Source organism: Heterocephalus glaber, unplaced genomic scaffold (assembly GCF_053883595.1).
Source record: "Heterocephalus glaber isolate CG9 unplaced genomic scaffold, H.glaber_assembly_v1.0 deba00001788, whole genome shotgun sequence".
NCBI classification, from domain to species: domain Eukaryota; kingdom Metazoa; phylum Chordata; class Mammalia; order Rodentia; family Bathyergidae; genus Heterocephalus; species Heterocephalus glaber.
In genome coordinates this window covers 695,407-717,489 of record NW_028258471.1, presented here as the reverse complement: position 1 = coordinate 717,489, position 22,083 = coordinate 695,407, and the positions used below count along the sequence as shown (strand labels likewise).

Sequence of the window (22,083 nt, the reverse complement as noted above, 5' to 3'; positions counted from 1 at the left end):
GTATGAAACAAATCAACATGATAGGTGAAAAATTCTCCCTCCTCCTGCCCCACCCCTCTGTTTCACAGTGTAGTTCTGTGTTTCTCTAATTTTGTGTGTTTTGGTCCATTAAGTCTGATTTCTAATGCATAGTGTAACTTTCTTTAAAAAAAAAAAGCCACAAAGACTAAATTTGTTGTCAGATACTAACACAAGTGTTATTTCATTGATGTCTGGGATATATTGCTTGTCCTAGGAACAAGGTTCCTGGAAAAATGTTAAACAGATTCTGATCTTTCTTACCTAAATGGTTCATACTGGAAAACCTGATCTGTTAGGGATTCTCTCTCTTCACGCTTTCTGTGTGTTCCATAAATGCTTTGACTATTTTTAGAATACTGTGTGCTTTAGAATTGTTATAGCTACATCTGGACATGTTACTTATTGGTTCTTTCTCTGTGCCATATTTATTAAATAAATCAGAAAACTGGTGGCTTATGACAGTAGCAGACTTGTCATTGTACTTAGCTATATGTCTCTTGCTGTAGCCTTACAGTTTTCTCAAACGTTTCTGATTCACCTTAACCGAGACCAAGCATCTGCTCTCCCTCTTTTTCACTGTCTCTTTGCTGAAAGGGCCTCTTTCTTGATGTTTTATCTTACCTTTTTTATCAGAACAACTTAGATGTTCCGGCTAAGCAAGGCAATAAGTAGAACCTCGTATTAAGAGAAATCAGAATGTAGCTGTATGTTGAATATGCTCTCAGCTATCTTCAAGAAGAATATTTTAAACATTTGAAATAAACATATTAGGATATTAACAGCATTTGTCTCCAGATGGTGGAATTTGAACACTATTTTATTGACTATGTATGCATGTGTATGTGAGCACACATATATGCACATTTTTCTTTAGTAGACCTAGAAGGAGATTGAATCCTTTTTTAAAAATTCATCTCTGTGGAAGAAGATAGCATTGTTTGTTGGTAGGTGGATGTGTAATACTAAGGTGTAACTGAAAAAAGTCATCAGCCAAAACTCAGCACTGGCTCTTTGAGTATACAGTGATACCTCAGTTGTCAAACTCAATTCCTTCAAAATTGATGCTTGAACACTGAAAAGTTCAAGAACTGAACATATTTTTCCCATAATAAATAATGGAAAACCAACTAATTGGTTCTGAGGCCCCAAAATTACACTTATAAGTTCATTTTTCCAGGACTTTAACAAATTTCACAATGTTTTCTTTCTTTAACTCTACTATGGTTCTCCCAGTTTTCCTCTTAGCTTTACTGCTGGTATCACTAACTTTCTTTGGAGCCCTGGTTATACTTTACAAACAAAAAAGCACAGTAACAAATGTTTGAACGCACTGGCACAAGCACTGTATGTTGTCTGGGTGAGAGTGGCGCTTAGACTGAAGGGTCAGTCACCCCTTTGTGTCTACTGCAAGACCCAGCGAGTGACTCACTCTCAGCTGTACAGGTCTTTTCGAGTCAGATTTTTGGTTCAACTATTGTGCAGACTTACAAAGAGCAAACAAATTATTTTCAAACTGCCATTCAAGTAATGGAAAGTCTGAGCTTGGTGCCATTCTACAACTAAAGTATCACTGTAGATTTAATTTCTTTCTTATAGAGATCCAAATTCAGACCTTAACATGTGGTAAAAATTTTTGGTAACCAAAAGTGGCATTTTTTTTCTCAGTAATTATGGAAGATACATTTTTTTTTAAAAGAGTAGGAAAATTTATTGAGAGAAGGATAACTTGTATCTAAGAGAGACAGAAGGGGGATTGGAAAATGGGTTGCCCCTGGAAGATACATTTTTGTTGTGGATTATAGAATTGAAACCCTAGGGAAATTAACACTCTTACTTTTGATGCAGGAAATGTACTAATTTTCAGTAGTGTATTACCATCTTTAGAGAAGTTCTGTGAAGAGGTAATGAGATCTAAACATGTTTTAAACATGTAAAACCTTAGACAATGGGTTTGAGCTTGTTTATTTCTTGTGTAAGACAAGCCTCTCACCCACAGTTGAGTAAATTTCTTAAATTCTTGATTAATGGTATTAGATGGTACAGCTTTGTTGAAGGCTAAGAAGGTTCTTGCCAGTTTATGGGATAAAAAGCCAGAGACTTCTGGTTACACATTGCTCTTTTAAAAATTTTTTCTGGTCTCAGGGATTTAGCTCAGTGGTTTCACCTACCTGCTGTGCAAGCACAAGGACCCAAGTTCGATCCCTGGTACCAAAAAAAAAAAAAATTTTTTTTCTAATTTTCAAAATATTTCTTTATAAATTTCTCTTCCTTTCTTAGGGGATAGGTTTATAAAGTTAATAATTTTACATTTCTAAAGATGAAAAATCCTTAAAAATTTTAGCAGACCTTCAGTGCATACCCTGAACTTGGAGGATGGGAGGACACTGTTGTGGTAGTCCTGCAGCTGTTAGTAATATTGAGCTGAGGTTTTTACTTGTTTTCTTTTCTGCAGTGACTGAACCAAGGCTGTGTGACGAATGTTGAAGAAAAAAGAAAAAGTTGAATCCTCTAAGCTGGAACAAAGGATCTACAGCCTTGTTTGTGGCCCAACACCCTGAGCTTGTGTACAGAAATGAAGAGATACTGCAATAGTAAAGCTGAGCATCTAACACTAGCTGTCCTCCTGATAGATCTCCTCGCTCAGCATGTGCTATAGATGTACAATTACATGTGCGTGGCTATATTTTTATTTGCTTGTTCCTAGAAGAGGAAAAAAATCAACTCTTAATCACAACTAGGAATTGATGCTTTAATTTTGGAGAACTTTTTCAAAATTTTTAATTTACTATGGTCCAGCCTAAGATCCTCAGTTTTATCAGGTTTTGTGCACAAAAGAAAAGCACAAAAGTGGAATGCACATGGGCATGTGCTTTCTGTAATCTAGATGGGATTCTTTCTTCAGGCCTACAGTCAAATCTGTGTCCAGAATTTTTTTTGACTTTTTTTGCTTTGTATAATCACAGAATTCATTGCTGCTGATTTCTATAATGATTGGTGTTGTCACGTAAGTGTCTTAATAGCAGGGCTGTCAATAACCTGTGATTTTGCCTTTTCTATAGTCTTATTCCTATGAAGAACCTTGGTTCTGATGGAGAAAGAGTGAAAAGTTTTATCCACCCCCCCCATACCTTTATATTTCTGTTGTATTTTTTTGGTTGTGTACTATGTGCTACAGATTTTTTTCAGTTTGTTACAAACACAGTTTGGTAATCCTTAAATTGGCTCTGCCTGCCTCCAGACAGAAACATCTGTACAAATCTTGTGGGTATTGAATGCATTCTAGTAAAATGGTCAGGATAAGATGAGCTTATGTTTTTCTGAAATTTGTAGCAGAATATACAGTATACTTGTTAAAGCAAATAGCCCTGTTTGAATTTGACATTTGATTCAATATAAATATCTAGTATTCTGTAACAGATATATTTGCTCACCCTAGTTTGGGTCAGTTTAAAAGATATGTTGCAAGGTATACACAAAATCTGAGCAATTGTTCCTATTTGCCTCTTGATCACAGATTTCAGCAACATAGCAAAGGACTCCACTTACTCAAATTGATACTTTGCTTAGTTGCTATAAGAACTTAACGTGTAAAATGCCTTCTTTAGTTTTAGTCCTCTGTAAAAAACCTTGAAGCATGGAGTTGAGGCAAGGAATGGTACTCATTGAAGTCAAAATGACTGCCCACTTCAAATCTTCATTGTGTTTACACACAGATGTATTTATATAAGTCAGAGGCACTTTGTAGATGCTTTGCTTACTTGTTAATCTCTTTGGAAACACAGAAACCAGACCCATTTTGTAAAGCAGAAAATCATGTCACATAGAACATATCCTGTATGTATTCTATTTGGCTACATGGTAATGGAGTCTTAATGATAAATGCAAGGTGATAATTTAATGATGGGATTAGCCTGATCACTTAATATGCAGAATCCTGGAAGTGAATTACTTGCATCAGATATAGTGATATTTATTAATTCTGTACAGAGAGAAAAATACATATAAAACATATGCTTACTTTACATGCACGCAGATTTCATGCTCCATAAATCTTTTCTATTTTTAAATTTACCTTTCTCTAAATGATGTGCATGGAATATGCCTTATTACAGAGAAATGCTGTTCATAATCTATGTGGAAAAGTGCCTACATGGTGGTAATGCTAGCAAGGCAAATAAGACAAATTATCATACCAGTTTACTACTTCACCAGTTAACATTTTATATTGTGATGTTTAAAAAAAAAGTTTATACCTCAAATGTGTATTTTATTTTACAATCAGCTGTGGGATTGGGATGGGAAAATGGGAGGGTTTGGGAGGGAGGTTCATTCACTCATAAGCACTGAAGGGAATCTTCAATGTAATTCTCCTTGCCCACTGTGTTTCTGTTTGCCATGTCTGGTAACATGAATACGGACAAGTAACTCTTTCATAACTAAATCGGATAACTATATTTTACAAAGGTATAGAAAGTTTACAAAGCAGTATCTAAATCTAATTATCATTAGTTGCATTTGCACTAAAGGTGATGATACATACTTTTTGCAATTCTGTAAATAAAATGATTACATTAAAAATATTTGTATTTAAAAAGAATGAAAAGATACATGTTACCTTTAGATAACTGTACTGGTACTTTACTGGAGTATATCCTGCCTGCCCAATCAGATTTAGAAATGAGTCCAGGAAAATGGAAATGTTTCAGAAGAGGTCAACATTTAAAAGGGTATTGGCCTTAAGATAGTATTTCAACCACCTAAAATTATTTTCATTTGACTAATTCCTACATGCCGAATATTAACATTTTTCTCATCCACAGATAATTTTATTCCCCTAAGCAAAAGAAAAATTATCCTTTTACTCTATTTTCTACTCAGTCACTTCTTTGTGCTGTTCGAAACCTGAAAAATATTGGTGATCTGAGGTTTTTGTCCCTGAGTGCTTACTGTGCAGGATAAGAGAGCAGTGTTTCACTTGGAATTCAGGACTCCTGATTTTTTGGTAGAGAAGGAGCAGCAGTTGGTTTGAGATTGTTACAGGGCAGCCAGACCAAGGAGAGGAAGGGAGGAAAGGGTAAGGAGAGAGGTAAGAAAGCAAAATGAGGAAGAGGAAGAATGGACTTCCCATTTGTTCAGTTTCATCAGCTAATTTGTACCAACTGTACATCAGTGTCAGTTGCTATAAAAAGACATTTTTAGTTGGGCCAAGCTGGTTCTCCTGTGAAATTGTGCTGGTTATCTTTAAGCTTATCGGTTGTTTGTCCAGCTAAAACACTTCACCAGTATTTAGTCCAGGTTGTACAGATGGTGTATTTGGCTTACTGTCATTGTTCATCTACAGTCTCAAAACATAATCATTTTAAAGTACCTTGGGAGTGTGTAGAGTGTAACTATAATAGCTTTATGATTCTGATGATGTTTTTTAAAAATAATAAAGTTGGACCTTCCATGTTACAATCAAAAAATTTAAACCAGTATTTAAAAGTGGAAAAGTATTAAAATGTTATGGACAAATGTGCTTGTTTGATTTGTTTTCCTTAACTCCAAGATGGTAGCGTACATAATTCTCGGGGTAGTTAAAAGCTTTCTTGAAATACCAACTGAAAGTGTTCTTCAAAGTGTAGGTTGTAACTGTCTAAGAATCAAAATTATTTGTGAGTTGCAACCTCTTTCTTTCTTTCGTTTTCTCTTCTTTTTTTCCTTTCTCTTTCTCTTTTTTTCTTTTTCTTTTTCTTCTTGTGTTGCTGGGCGTTGAACCTAGGGCCTCATGCATGCCAGACAAATGATCTACCACTGAACAACAGCCCTAGTTCTTTTTTTTTTCTTCTTTTTCTTTGCGACAGAGTCCCACTAAATTGCCCAGTCTAGCTTCAAACTCATAATCCTACCACCTCAGCCTCCTTAGTAGCTAGGATTACAGGTATATGCCAGCACAACCTAAATCTTTTAAAAAACAGAACAGGATAGGCTATATCAAGTACATGGGATATATATGTATATATATAATATACATACACATGTAGTTGGATAAATTTAAATTTTTATTTCTGTGGATCGTTTTAGAAGTTTCATAAAATTGCTAGAGAATGAAGCCATGGATTGAATATTTCTAAAATGAAGCCACAATGTCTGAATCATAGGCATTTAATTTGTAACTCAACTGCCTGAACTTAGCCACAAATAATTTGATTTATGTAAATAACATGGTCAGCTACACTTGTTGCAATCAGGGAATTTATGCCCTGAACAACCTTCAGAAGGGAAGTGTAGATGTGGAGTCACTCATTGGGGTCCCTCCAGGGCTGTATTGGAAGATACTGAGCATATTTCTTTCCTAGTGTTCACAGATGCATCTTAAAAAATGACCCATAAATACAAGCCAACTACTCAGTCTGAAATGCTACAGGGGGAACGTGGCTAATGTGCTGCATTTGACAGAGAAAGGAGTATATGACCTTCCTTGTGAGTTTTAAAGAGCAGTTTTAACAATTCTGATTTTTACCAAAGGCTCAACTTTGGAATATAACCTAATAGTTATACCAATTTCAGACTGGGTTGCTTTTATAGTATATTCTAATTTTTTTTGCCATTGTTGGAGCTTGATTGCAACATGACTTATCATTTGCATATACTAAAGCAAATTTTCTGTGAACATTCCACATCTGCATATTTTTGTTTTGTTTTGTTTTTTGGTACCGGTGATGGAACACAGGACCTTGTGCTTGCGAGGCAGGCGGCGGCACCACTGAGCTAAATTCCCAGCCCTCACATCTGTATATTTCTAATAGCCTTACACAAAGTTAAGCTATTTTGGCCTTTTCAGTCTTTTTCTTCTCTTCCATAGAATTCTTTCAGTTTGGGATATAATTATAAAACTCAAATATCTTTAAAGTTGTTAAAAGATGCCCAGCCAGAATTTTCCTACTACACACTTTTATGAGGTGCTGAATGAGGATCTCTTGTGTTGTACCAGATAGTACTCTACATGCCTTTTCTGACTTCTGTGATGGTAGGTGTTGTCAGAACCACCCATATTTTACAGACGAAGAAACAGGCCAGGGTTTTAGGTCTACTGAGTGACTAGTAAGTAAACGGTTTCTCCATTCTGCTTCTTTTTAATCCCTATTTAATTTGTAGGATACAGCATTTGGTAAACTAGAAAGAGCTAACATGCTTGGAGAGTAACACTTTTATGGTGTGGGCCTACCCTACCTTTCAATATTGGCTTCATGAGATCCCAAATACTTGTTTTGTTTTGTTTTTTGGTACCAGGGATTGAACTCGGGTCCTTGCGCTTTTACAGTAGGCAATGAAACCACAGAGCTAAATCCCCGGGCTCCCCAAATACTTCTGTTTCTCATGAAATTCCACTAGATACTGGAAAGTCAACGAAAAAATTTGACCACCATTTGATGCCTTACGTGCCTTCCTATATTGCAGCTTAGAGAAATGAAACAAGGAACTTAGGAAACACCACCATGAAGCCCAAAGATAGCATTTTATCTCAGACTTGCAGGTATGTCTCAATACTGCTGTCACTGTTTTGTGAGCTGCCTGCCACAAAATGACCACTGAGGCTGCAAATCACAGCAAGCTTTGGATTCACTCCAATCAGTTTACTGTAGTTATTGCATTTCTGTTCTTAGAATTGGGACTCTTAATGGTGGTTAGATCCAGCAGCAGAGAATCTGCATGGCAGCAAAGTCAAGGTTTAGTCAAAGTCCAAGCCAGTACTCAAAATTAGTAAATTTTTTGTTTTTCTTCATGGTGGTGCTGGGGATCAAACCCAGGCAGGGCCTTATACCTGCTAGGCAAGTGCTCTGCTACTGAGCCCCGTGATCAATGCAGTAAATATTTAGCATCTAATACATGCTAGGCAGTGTTCCAGGATTGGGGATACAGCAGTAAACAGGACATCTGGATTTCATCGTTTTTGTTATATCCAAGCTTTTTAGAAATTTATCCAAATTAAGAGGAAATTGGCTTTGAAATCAGGAGTATTTGAATAAGGTACACTAATAGAGTAAATCACATTTAAGATTTACAAAGCTTTTTGTTTATTCTCCATTCTCAAAATAATTTAATTTATAGTCAGTGATGGACTTAATTCCCACAATCCAATAGATGTGTTGTTTCTTAGTGAGTTTCTAAATGTGCTGGGTTACCATATATTCAACATACTGAGAAAGAATAACACTGAAGGTTTTCTGGCTTTCCCATTTGGACATTGTTATCTTGAGCAAGTCATTTTAGTGTGTCTAATGTTCTAAAATAAGAGCCACCTATCATGGTTACATCACAGGTTTGTTTAGGGAAGAGCAAGATGATGTACTTTAAGATGCTTTGAGGATGTAAGCCAGATACAGAGAAGTATCGTGGAAAATAAAAGGAACTGACACTAGAGGGACTGAGAATGGGGTTGTGGAAAGAGGAGAAATGGAAAGGAGATGGAAGAAGGGTGGATGGACATACCACATAATTTACGGAAATGCCACAATGAATCCCATTAATTTGTATAATTAACGTGTTAACATACACAAATCTCAGGAGTTATTAAGGCAGCTACAAATACATGCTAGGTAGTAGCTTTTGAGTGCACCTAAAGTCAGATCTGTATATTTAAAAAGGTGTGAGGTGGTAAAAAGGTAGCATGGGTGTGGGGGTGAGTGGATGGATTGTGGAAAGAAGGAACAAATGAAACTGGAGGGGTAAAAGGATTGTTCATTTCAATAAGGTGCAGATTTGAAAACAAGGAATATATGGTAAAGGTATCCAAAAAGGATATGCTGAGTACAAAAAGAGGAGATCCATCATCTCCTTTTCCTCTGGGCCTCAAGCTCCATAAAGAAGTGCAGTGCCAGCCAGGGGCAGTGGCAGATGAGCCAGGCATCCCAAGGAGGCAAATGCTGTGACCCACAGAGGTCTGGGATCCAAAAGGTTAGAGTTAGCTGTGCAGCTAGCTTCCAAGGGGAGATTATCAGAAGGAAGACAACTGGCTGAGCCATTTCTGCTGAGTATCTCTGGTGCTCTGGGGAGGTCCTAGAACAGTGATGGCAAACCTTTTAGAGCTTTCAGTGATACAGCCCACTGCAGCACTCGTGCCATCAGTTCACCACCACTGACCTAGACTGCTCCCCAAATTAGGTACTTACTTGAGAACCATATTTCAACCACTAGAAAAAGACATTTCTGTTCTTGGGTGACAGAATGATTCAGTGCAGATAAGTACACATATGAGGTAAGAATAAACAGCAATTCATAGACTATGTAGTGCTGGATTAGACCTTAAAAGGCCTGATCCACTGGCTCATTTTATAAGGAAACTGAGGACAAGAGGTAATGAGGTGAATAACCTAAGGCTCCCAGCCAGTTAATAGCAGACCAAGGGTTAGAATGAAGGTCTCTCAATTCTCAGCTCCAACACAGCCTTTCTCTTATTATAAATTTCTCTTTGCAGTAAATGTTTATTAGCCTTTCAACAACCATTGAAGACCTGTAAATGTATGGAATTTGTTTTTAGGAATAAGACCTCAGTCTAGAGGATAACATGGGCAAGATTTATGAGTTCAGGGGGAAAAACATGTTTAACTTTTATTTATGTATATATAATTCATCAAGAAACACTGGAGATATGTGTTCACTGTTTTTCTGAGGGGCATGGAGGGCTTGGATTCTACGACCCAGTAAGCATGGTCCGGGGGTGTTACAAATGGCTGTCTCCCAAGAACTCAATTTAAACCTTGAACTATCCAGGTTGGACCAGCAAACCAATTTTAAGCTTTGGTTACTTAACAAGTGCCACGGCCTGGAGAAAGAACGTTCAGATCTGCTGAAGGAGCCATGGGCCAAGGTGGGGCCCACACAGAACTAAGTATATTTTGCAGTAGAGAGGAAGTTAAGAGCAACAGCTGTCACAGGTCTGCCCTAGATGAGACTGAACTATGCAGGAAGTGCACCCAAACTTCATAGCTCCACTGAAGGAGCCAGGTGAGGCTACAGCCCAAGTCTAGAGTGGCACGGCAAGATAAGACACTGTCAGCTCTTTGGGGCTGAAAACTAGGTTGTAAGGTTCTTTAATCACATATCAGGACCAACAATAATCTAGATTTGCTTGTGTCCAAGGAGTGCAGACTGACCAAAAATCGTTCCCTCAACTGTCCACCACTCTACCCAACAGTCCTTTCAATCCCTGATCAGTTTCAATTTACAAGTGACACAGAAACAAAGACATGCTGTAATACACACAGGCTAAGTGGCTGCAGACCTTCCAATTTTGATTACTTCCTGAAGCCTTCTTGCCAAGTTTTGACAGAACGCACAAAGCACTGCTATGCTTTGTTAGTGGCTGGCACAAAGCCTGTTTTTATGCTGACAGTTGGCTTCAGACTTAACTGGAACGCTGTTTAATGGGTTTCCTGGTCCAGTGTAGCGGACCTGAAAGTTACAGTACAAAGGAGCAGCTTTGGGGCTATAGGGCACACTTGGTAGCATGGATAGTGTATATGCGATCATCTGTGTAAGTACTTCAAATTTGTGTGTGTGCTTTTGTCTTCTACTGTCTTATGGGAGGGCAATAGTGGCCAAAAGTCTTTCTCAGGGGCAGTCATTCCACAAGCTGAAGATGTGGAGACCTCTGTGGTGTTTAGGGATTATGGGGGTAGGGTTGGAAATCACCAAATCCAAGTAACTTTTCTACTTGGTTGGCTGTCACTCCTCTCTAGGACTCATTCTGATTTATTAACCAGCACTTGTTCTCCTTGAGTGTTTTCCAACTTGGTGCTTCTGAAAGAACAATTTTCAAATATGATTAACTCCCAGTTGTACTGAGAACTTCACACTGAAATTCAACCCTATTATATACAGCAGCAGATCCACCTGCAAAGTTGTTAGAGCTGCTAAAGTCCAGGCCCCACTCTAGATGGGGAAACAGAAACCCTAGGGCATAGGCACCAATGTTTAAACAGGTTCTCCAAGTATGTGTGACACCCACTGGAATTTAAAGCACTGTTAACAGAGCACTCTGCCCCAGCTGTTAGCACAGGTTTGCTAGCAACTGTGAGACTTGAACTCACATCCTGACACAAGAATGCCCACACCTCTTGGCAGCTCTCAGACTTGCTCAGAGGGAGAGGACATTCCATGTACACCACAATTAAAATGTCATGTTAATCTTAAAACATGTAACTATAAACAACCATTTGCCATCTTCTCCTAGCTTCCAGCATAAAGGTTACCCATTCTTTTTGCTGATGGGGCAAAGTTCATTAAAAATAAATTCTAGCTTTACAGCATAGGAGCATAGTTGGAGAAACAATGGTCTTTTAGAAAAAACTCTCAACAAAGTGTTAATGTAAGTGCTTCACCCTCCTATATAGTGAATCGAACTTGGTGTGCTTTGCTGCTTTGTGTCCTTTGAGCTCACACTGTTTGCTGTGAGAGTCCTTGACGATTTTACTCTGTATTCTCTCCTGCATGGAGGAAAAACCTGATGTAGTTTAGACTAGGAATGACCCCTTGGTCCCCAGTCCATGCACCTACTGGGAGATGGTGCAACTTTCAGTGGGGTCTAGAGGTCTTCCAGTCAGTGTGGTCATGCTCTAGAAGGGACTCTGGGACCCAGCTTTCTTCCTGTTGCTCTGATTACTAGCCAGGAGATAAACAGGCCTCCAGCACCACACATTTCCCACCATGATGTATGTGGTACCACAAAGCCAAAACAATGGGACCAATGTGTCATGGGCTGAAATCTTCAAAACTATAAGCCAAAAACCCCTTTCCTGCTTATTTTTCTCAGGTATCTGTTACAGCAATGGAAAACTACCTGTCCTGCCACATGCATGTCACTGCCCATCAATACCCAAGCAGGATGTGGGGTGCAAAGTCCTTCATTTTCTGTCTACACTGCTTTGCTTGGGAGAGGATGACCACATATGTGATCACAGGTAATTTCAAGAAGAAAATCAAACTAAATCTCTAGAATCTGGGCCCTGGTTGGTAGTGGCTCAAACATACCTTTTCACTTCTACAGCAAGCATGGTCAACAACTGCAAATAAACCAAGTCAGCTCTTCTGACAAATCCAACCTTGGCTATAGGAAGCTGTACAAATTCCCTTCTCCAGTTCAGCTGATACAGCTTAAATACATACTCAGAAAGCGTCCTCCTAACACCTCCCACCTTTGATACACAGTAGTCTGGCTAAGACACTAAACCTAATCAAACCCTTTAAGGAGAAGAAAGATCATTTTAATGCACATACACCAGCCTGCCATTAATACTGTAGAGTTAGATAAATGACTGTGTGACCCTTCTTATGGAATTATAAATTACAACTCTGCCAGAATTTGAAAACTTCCAAGCCTCAGGCCTCAGGCCTAGGATTAAGCCAAACAAAAAAGGCTACTGCTTACACTTTAAGTATTAACTTCCTTTTCATAATTTACTGGAACTGGAACAAAGTACTCTATAACAAAAAGTATACAATTTAGTAATTGCACAAAACATTAATTCAGCAAGAGGATTATTGGTTACAGTCACCAAAAATGAATACTCAACACACTTTTCACTGCTGCTTCCAAGTAAGAAGTCACTAGCTGAAAAGTCACAAGTGGAGCAATTTAAACTTTATATAGAACAGAAAAGGTCACTGTTCCACAACAATACTGCAGTCATAATCACTCAGGCTCCCATGCTGCCCGCAGGACTGGAATGTTTCTCAGAGTCCATCTTCTACATGAGACATCAGCTTTCCAAGACCAAAACTTGAAGCATTAGATGGAATAATACAAAATAAGGAGTTATTATTTATACAAAACTCGTAGATTAAAAAAAAAATTAAGATTCAATAACTCTGTTGATCCCCTGAGGAAGCTAAGAGCTTTTATGTATCTATCAAAGAGCCCCATGTGATTGATTCAGTCACCAACCTCCTGGCCACAGGATCAAGGCACATGACTCCAGGGCCATTCATGTGGTTCCGTCATTGGCTCTCCAAGCTGACTTTCCCTTCATTAGGCTTGGCGAGCAAGCCAGGGTTTCCTGGACATTATCAAGAACTTCTAGCCCAAGCTAGAGTGTTTTATCAGTACACAAGTTGATTTTCTTTACTTCTTGAACACTTTCAATAAGCTCCTAGTATAAGAAGCTTTATTATAATATATACAGATTTGATAGTTTTTTTAAAAAACTATCTAGATTTTTTCAACCAAATAAATTAAAATGTCTTTAAAGAGATTAAAGTTGGCTTAGAGAAATGGTATTTTCCTTTCAAAACAGTGTTTCCACCCTCTTGAGTTCTAAGAGGTTACAGACTTGCTAGTACTGTACTTATAAGCAACATTAAGAGATCTGCTATCTTCAGTAAAGAGTATGAAACTCTCTTAAAACCTAACGCTGAAAACTCGTGCTACTGCCAAGCTAGACAAACATTTATATTTAGACATGAGGTCTGTCTGAACAAACAGCCTACAGAGAGGAATGCAGTGATTTGTCTTCTTGATAGAGAACTATTCAACACTGCTTAGCCCACTATTCTATAGTTTGAGAATAAAATTCTTCCCTGGAAGAACCAGGTCTCCTCTGAAGAATGTTAGTATCCCAAAGTCAAAACAGACCAGCACCAAGTGAATTATTAGTTTACAAAAAATAAACTTGGCTCTTAAAACAAAGTTTCTATAACTCACCCTAAATTAACTATAAAATTAGAAGTTGCTGGCTACAATATAATTTTTAAAATCCATTTTTAACCCCTCAGAGGCGCGGCAAAGGACAATCTCACACTGATCACATGAACTTCATTATTTCATTAAAAGAAAACCCCTTTTCCCCAGCTTGTATTTGCTTTCAGAAATGCACCATAGATTACCATCTGTGCTGCTTTACAGTGTGAAATCCACACTGAGACCTTTCCACAGAACATAGCATGTACAACACTGAGCTGTGTTCAGATCTGAGCCATCTGTATGGAAAAGACCTCCAACTTCTCTGAAAAAGCCAAATGCAAGCAGTCGTCTCGCTGATTACATCTATTCATCTTCCAGGAGACATTGTATTGAGATTTTTAATTCAGATTTTATATTAGTCCTTTAGAACCCAATGCCCATGTTTGTTCAGAATTATCAGGCTATTCAAGATGCTTTCTTGGTGCATGTTCCTTGAAGGTCTTGTAAATTTATCTTTGACCTATAGCCATAAAAAAAAAAAAAAAAAAAAAAATGAACAAAGGACAGGAATGCAAAATTTTAATTTAGGAGTAGTGTATTTAAGTTTTCATGCTTGCATTTTTTTGTGTTTTTTGTTGTTGTTGTTATACTGCATTTTTTTAAGTATAGGGAAAACATGTTTAAGTCTTACCTGTTGTGAATCATGTGACTTTTGACAAGATGCCCTGCTGCCAATGCTGCCATCAGTGACAATTCCCCAGCCATTACTGTACCACACACTATTCGGGCAAGCTGCCGGGCATTTTCCCCAGGATTGTCTATGCATGCTCCTTGGACACCTAGCATCTATGGTCAAGAGACAAAGATTCACCCTTCAAGTCAAGAGCAATGATTACCCAAATCAAAACAACTACAATGACATCGAAATACAACCCAACTCCACTGGAAGTGAAAACTTCCAAGATTTGCCAGTCAGGACTGACAATTCATATACCACAGGTAACAAGATCAACAGGCTGACTGGCAGTGCACATTTATTTGCTCTCTTCATCTACTATTGATTTATCAAGCACTTGCCTGAATAAGCTACGCTTATGTGGACATGCTAGGTTAGGCTCATAGGAAACAAAAGAGCAACAGTCCAGGTAAATATGGAGAGGTGCATATACTGTCAAATGAGAGAGAACCCCAGGGGGTCCAAGCTGGTTGATCACTGGGCTATGCCTGGTCAGTCATACCTGTAGACAGGCTTGCTGAGGTAAGAGGCTGGTCCCACCGCCCACAGTTCCTATTTCTACAGATGGCATGGTGCAACTAATGTACAAATCTTCATTTGTTGGACCACTTGCTTCCATTAAAGTAATACAGTTTGAACTTCCAACATTCTGTGCTGCATCCTGGGGCAGAAAAAAAATAGATATAGATACACACACACAAAGAGACTATGTGTCCTTCACTTAAAAACAGGCTGGAGAGGGGCCAGGGATTTAGCTCAGTGGTTCCGCCATCTGCCTCGCAAGTACAAATTCCCGAGTTTGATCCCCGGTACCAAAAAAAAAAAACAGGCTGGAGAGCTCACCTGTCCACAAGCAATGTAGATAGCAGTGACAATGTTGGCTGCATGGGCATTGTAGCCCCCTATACTCCCAGCCATGGCAGAGCCCACCAGATTCTTATTAATGTTCACATCAATTAGCGCTTCCGTAGTCGTTTTTAATACCTACAAAACAGTTGTGGACATTTTACATCTTCCCCTAGCAGATTAAGGAGAGTGGTATCCACATCTACCTTTCTGTGCCTCTGTCAGATGTGGCTTCCTGTAAGCCCTGTCCTCAATAACAAGAGTGTCAATGAGGTTTGTTCCTGTGCATACCACACACAGACAGACAAGGTACAATAAAATACACATCTTTATTGGAAAATATAACCCCATTAATTTAACTTTATTAAAGTGCTAATATTCCTTCCTCTAACTTGTTTAACCCAGTTAAAGATTGCAAAATTTAAAAGCAAAGATACTCATCCAGTCACTCACTTCTCTGACAACCTTGGCTGGAATGACAGCTTCACAAACAACAGTCTTCCCTCTTCCCTCGATCCAGTTTATGGCAGCAGGTTTCTTGTCCGTACAATAGTTACCACTCACTGCTAGAATTTGCATTTCAGGGAAATATTCATGAAGTTTTGAAAGTGCTTTCTCGGTGCCCTATTGACAAGCCAAAGTGGGGGAAAAAACACATTAGAATGTATGAAGCATGGATCAAAGGATTTATGTGTACTTATGAAATATGGGTGAATATAATTCTTTTTCAGAGAAGCATAGCACATAACAGCTGTTCTTTTAAACATTCCTGTGACTTATCTTCTCAGTTAGGTAAACTACTGATGTATTTCTAAGTATGAAAACCAAGTTATTTTTAGTCACTGATAAACAGAATGCAGAGAAAAATAAAAATGTTTAAAATGCTCAACAAGAATGTAAGAAATACTCATATGTTGCTACAGAGTAACTCAACCCATAATCAATGTGCAATAGCCTCTAGGAATTAAACTGTTATTTGGAAATCCTAGTTACTTAGGTCTGTAAAGAAAAGCAGATGGCCAAAGTCAATCTTATTAATGAAGAATCACTGGATTTATATTACATAAAATATAAATATGCTTTCCAACAAACTAATTGAACTAGTAACTCACACTTCAATAATCCAAAACATATTTACTGGAATTTAAAACAATTTTTAATAGTGGTAAAATACATGTAACATAAAATATAACATCTTAACCATTTCTAAGTGTAGACTGGTAACTCTGCAACTTATCTCTTTTCAGATACACTGTATCCATGCTCACCTTTGAAATCATGTTCATCCCCATGGCATCCCCTGTCTTAGACTGGAAACGGATATAAAGGTTTCGTCCAGCCATACTGGTGTGAAGTTTCTGTAGACGTGCAAATCTGTGAACCAAAGAAGCAAAGACTTTATTTCACTCTTTTCAGTTACTTCATGCTTACAAGAAAGCTCATCAAGATTACTTATTTTCTTCTTCAACAAAACAACATATGAGAGATACTATTTCAATTCAGCTAATTCTTAGATGCTGAAGATGGTGGGCTGTAAGACAGTCATTTCTTAGTAAGCTTAAAAAGTCCAAATGAAAACAAACACTAGCCTGATACAATGACTACAATTCTTGTTAATTTCAACTTCTGCATTCAAAGTAAACCTGCTATACTAATGTTTCTATACTCCTTAGCAAGTCTTTTCTCCAAAGACAGTTCTCCCCAAAGACAAAGTGGTATTATCATTAAAGTTATTATCTCATATTTTGTATTAGTTTTCTCTAGGAAGGCAATGATTTGAATCAACATCCCCTAACTGAGCATAAGTATTGCTCATTCTAAATGACTGAATTCAAAGCTTGATTATGTTGTTATGTCAAGCAGGCAATATATTAAATAATGTTTAGCAATAAGAGAAAATGGCAGTGGTTTTGAAATAAATGTAAATGTACAAATAAACCCACTCACACACCTGCTGGTGCTATCAAAGGCCTCCTTTATCACTGCAAACCCTTCAGGGGTTTCAAGCCAGGCCTTCACTTCTGCAGAGTCACAAGCACGGGGAAGACGCACCACTGGGCCACGAGTCATCCCGTCCGCAAGGACTCGGCTGCTGGCTCCTCCACCAAGCTACGCAGATTATTACAGAAACACTTATTAATCCTGAAAATGCTTCTACTTGTCCCAAAAGGTGTCCTTTTTCTTATCCAAATCTGTTCTGGGTGCCTTGCCACAGGTTTATTTTTAAAATGAAAAAACAGATAAATTCCAACTTACACTGATTGCTCTGCAACCTCTATTAGTGCTGGCCACAAGACAACCTTCTGTTGTTGCCATTGGAACTTGAAATTCTTTTCCATCCAAGCACAAAGGTCCTGCCACTCCAACAGGGATGGGCATGTACCCAATAACATTCTCACAACAAGCTCCCATCACCTACAAGATCAAGTCAGGCAGCAAATGAAAATCTGTACTGCAAATATACAGTGACTCATCTCAGTTTTGTCTTTAATAATTTGCTCCTAACTTAATCCTTCAGTATATTTTTCAATAAAAAATTTAATTTATTCTTTAAAGTGGTTCAAATGCTAATATATTTCAGTAATGACTATAAAAACAGGAAAATATTTGAATTTCTAAGGCCTGTATCATAAATGGTATACAAAATTACAAATACTTCAAAAAGGAAAATGTTTTATATAACTGTACATTTAAAACAACTAGTCAAGGAAAAAAAACTAAAAAGCTACAAAGCAAACTGTCTAACTGAAACAATAACATACCAAGGAGTAATTATAATCCCTGTAAGGTAAATACTGCAAAGAGGAAGGCTCTGGAAGCTTTTTGGAAAGTAACTGTCGGCGAATAGATACACCTCGTTCATGGGTTTCCATCAGAGTCTCTAATTTATAAGCTGGGATGTGCTTCGCATTAACCAATTGGATGATTTCAGCATCACTAAGGAACTTTGCACCTTTCTAAAGGAATGGAAAAGAAAACAGGAGGGAGGTCAGACACAGAAGTGACCTGAAGGACTATTCTTCATATTGTTCAGAATGCTAAACGAAAATACACAGATCTTTTCTACTATATTACTGTAGTTTTTAACACAAAGATATCCCTGCAAAATAAACAATTCACTTAATATATAAATAATGCCAAATAATACGATAAAAACCATCATGGTAATTTTACAATACAAAGACAGACTTGCATTATTATACAGTAAAAAGAAAAATCCATGTGACTTAGCAAGGGTCAAGTGTGTTTGATGTTGCAGCTATTGTTCAGATTCTATTAAATTTTTTATAAAGTTTGATTTTAAATTTTTGAACAGGTAGTGTATTCATACAGTTCAAAAAAACTAAATATAAAAGATGCATAACAAAGCCTTCCTCCTAACCATGCCTGTCATCTGCCCAGTTCTTCGCTACCTACATTCAAGTATCTGTTGAGTCAGAGTATATAAATTTGTAAATTTATAAAAGTTAAAACTCTTGGGCCAGGGAGTTAGCTCAGTGGTTTCGCCACCTGCTGCACAAGCGCAAGGACCAAGGAGTTTGATGCCCAGTACCAAAACAACAAAATTTAAAACTCTTAATCTTAATAAATATTGGTAAGTTATCTTCTCACCGCAATGTAAGAAAATGCCTTTCCTCACCACCTTAACAGAGTGTGACTAAATTTCTGGATTATTGGCAAGCTGATAAAGAAAAATATCGCAAGTACCCAGCATTACTTGCATTTCTCTTAAAATGAGGTTGACTGTAAAAATTTGGTATCAATTTGTAAGAACTTTTTATGTATTTGGAAGATCAGCTCTTTGGTCTTAGATATAAACTCTTCACATCTTCCCCTGGTTTATTAGCTGTCTCTTCAATATGCTTGTGATGCAACACACACATATACAATCACTCATCTCCACTAAATTGGCAGCTCATCTGTCAATAATCACAAGAAAGCCAGTCTTTCACCTTTCACATTAATATTCATCTGATTATGATCAACGTTAACTATACGGTATATGTATTACCAGGGCAAATTCTTTCTTCTTTTAAAACTTGCCAAGTACCAGCTAAATCCTAAACAGTCTCAAGAGATAGACTCAGCCTTCTAAGAGGGTGGCAGAGATAGTCATGTAAACAGATGATGAACAGGAATGCCTAACTGCAAACTAACAATGCAGTCTGTACAGGGAGCTTCAGATGAGAAACCAGCACTTCTATTTAGAAGAACAGAGGCAGGTTTTACATTTATTCTACAGGTATGATCACCCGGAGGAGAAAGTAGCCAAGATAACAACAATAGGAACCCAGAGTTGGGACCTGTATTCAAAAGCGTATGATTAAATAATGCAGATAAAACACATTCAAGCTTATAGCATTTTGCCTAACCCGAAAACATTTTTATGTTGAGTAGATAAATTAGCAGTTAACCCATCAATATACTACTTTCGTCAAGTTGGAAGTTTCAAACTTCAAATATTCTTATTAAAAAATACAGAACCATTCAGCTACCAAACCTTCATCAAAACCAAACCCCATTAAATGGAAAACAAAAAGCAAAGTCTGAAGCATCACAATGTTAAGCTTATGGCAAAAGAACATGCCAAGCTTAAAGATGTTAACACTGAGCTAGTACATATTCAATCTCCCTCTGGACCAGCTCATTTTGGGAGGCAATAAAGAAAAGAGCTGTACCCAGAGCAGAAGACTCAAGCTCAGTCCAGCTTCCCTACTCTGCTTTGCGGCTGCTGTCTGCATGCCTAGGATCCAATCTGTGAAATAAAATGAAGTGTCCCCATGGTTTGATCAATGAAAAACAACCAGTATTTATTTGCTTAGGTTATTACAATATATAATACACTCAATGTGAATGTTATACAATCAACATTTTTGTGTACAAGTTTAGGGTTGAGGAGGCAGATCTCAAAGAGTTAAACACAAGTACCATAAAAGGACAACTGAAAGGTCCTTATTTTTTTGAACACATGTCCCATGGCCCAGATGGGACAGCCATTCATGTACCACCACTGGCTCAGGAGTGAGACGAACTATAGCACCGTTGTGAACATGTTAAAGAGGGAGATGATTTGAGCAGAAATAATAAAATGAAAGCAAAGTCTTCATAAAAATTTATAAAAACTAAACACGGTCAAAACATTAAAATTTCCAACTCAGGTTCACAGGAAAAAAATCTGTAATTATAATTCTAACACCCACCCTGTAAGTCTTGGTACACGTATACAAACAAACACACCTCTTATGCACATATACAAATTAACCTCAGAAAAACTAAGAATGCTTGATCTCATTTATATGTGAATCTAAAACAGAAAAATACATAAAGTAGAGTAGAATGATTGCTAGCAGCTGGGGGCAAAGGAAATGAAAGGTTGGAACAGATACAAAGTTTTGGTTATGTAGGATAAATAAGGTGTGGAGACCTAATAGTGAAAAAAGTTACCATACACGATGTGAGCTAGAAAGCTGCTAAGAAGGTAGATCTTAACGTTCTCACAAGGAAGGAAAGAGTAACAATGTGAGGTAAGAAATATATTAATTAGCTTAACTGTGGTGATTACTGACAACATATAGGTATATCAAAATAACCAAGTTGTACATCCTAAATATATATAATCTTGTCAAATATACCTTATAAAGCTGGGAGAAAAGGGTACACCTTGCCAAGAAATATGAAAAAAAAATTTTTTCAGCAAAAGAGTGGGTTAAAGAGATGGCTCAGTGGTAGAGTACTTGCCTAGCATGTTCAAGATCCTGAGTCCAATCCCCACCATGGCAAAAAAAGGGAGTGGGGTTGGGAGGAATAACCAGATATGGATGGTACACGATATCTGTGTTAAAGCATGAATGGACCCATACAGTCATGGAAGCAGAACACCCTGTCCAAATCTCAGGAAAGAAAGCCACCTTCATCATGAGTTTAAACTTATAAAACAAAACAAAAATTTTCACTAGGTGTGGTGAGACACGCCTCTAGTCCTAGTTAACTCAGGAGACTGAGGAAGGAGGATCCAAAATTCAAGGCCAGCCTGAGTGAGACCCTGTTTCAAAATAACATTTATAAAAAAGACTGGTAAGAACACTTGTCTAGCATGTGTGAGACCCCAAGTTCAATCCCCAGTTCTGCAACAAGTAATAAAATTAAACTAATAATTTAAATTTTTTAAAAGCAAAAAAACCTTTCTTATACCTTTGAAGTTTACTTGTATAAACACTTCTGAGGCCTTAAGACATTTTGTGAGAATATAATGGTTGCTTAGCTGTATTGGAAACTATGATAAACTTTCAGGTTTTGTCTCTGGAATCAGAAAATCTTGTACCATGCTTCTAACTTTACCATCTCTCAAGCTTTGGGTTTCTCATCTGAAAAATGGAGATAATTCCACCTGCCTCACAAGGCTGTAGGGAACACAGAGCATCTGTACACCATGTAACAGTACCTAGAACTGAATAGGACTCAGTAGTTTTTCCTTCCTTTAATAAAAAAGAACAATTCTTTTAAAGAACAATTCCAACCTTGAATCCACACTCTCCTTACCTCTGCATTCCCAAGTATCTGCAAACATTCTTCAGCAGGCCGAGGGTCTGTGGGAAGTTGAATTTTAGGCTCCTGTGTCACCAGGTCTGATGGAGTATCAGGCGAGCAGGGGCCACCAACAATAAATGTAGCTCTGTTTGAGGTGTCGGTTTCAGCCACTAAGGGTTTTATAACTTCAACTGTTGTTGAAGAGATCGAAAAAATATCAAAAACACCAAACACAAATTTTAAGTAGACTCTACTTTATGACAAAAGTCACCAATAAAAGCACTGAAAGAGA

The 22,083-nt window shown here is 37.7% G+C and overlaps 2 protein-coding genes across 3 annotated transcripts in view; one reads left to right on the top strand and one right to left on the bottom strand.

Annotated features, from left to right (window-relative positions):
- Positions 1–5,535, top strand: part of Cert1 (ceramide transporter 1) — a 73,544-nt gene extending 68,009 nt beyond the window's left edge. For both annotated transcript variants that reach the window (XM_087203167.1, XM_087203166.1), the window contains one exon: positions 2,474–5,535. The gene's annotated coding sequence lies outside the window, so the exon portion shown is untranslated. The remainder of the gene's footprint in view (positions 1–2,473) is intronic.
- A 6,905-nt stretch (positions 5,536–12,440) lies between these two features.
- Positions 12,441–22,083, bottom strand: part of Hmgcr (3-hydroxy-3-methylglutaryl-CoA reductase) — a 29,735-nt gene continuing 20,092 nt past the window's right edge. Inside the window, exons 11-20 of the mRNA XM_004875067.4 lie at positions 21,804–21,982; positions 18,026–18,220; positions 17,520–17,678; positions 17,215–17,372; positions 16,532–16,637; positions 15,717–15,887; positions 15,261–15,401; positions 14,920–15,078; positions 14,373–14,527; positions 12,441–14,201 (exon numbers count right to left, since the gene is read on the bottom strand). Coding sequence (XP_004875124.2) covers positions 14,147–14,201; positions 14,373–14,527; positions 14,920–15,078; positions 15,261–15,401; positions 15,717–15,887; positions 16,532–16,637; positions 17,215–17,372; positions 17,520–17,678; positions 18,026–18,220; positions 21,804–21,982 — 1,478 coding nt within the window. The 3' untranslated portion in view covers positions 12,441–14,146. The remainder of the gene's footprint in view (positions 14,202–14,372; positions 14,528–14,919; positions 15,079–15,260; positions 15,402–15,716; positions 15,888–16,531; positions 16,638–17,214; positions 17,373–17,519; positions 17,679–18,025; positions 18,221–21,803; positions 21,983–22,083) is intronic.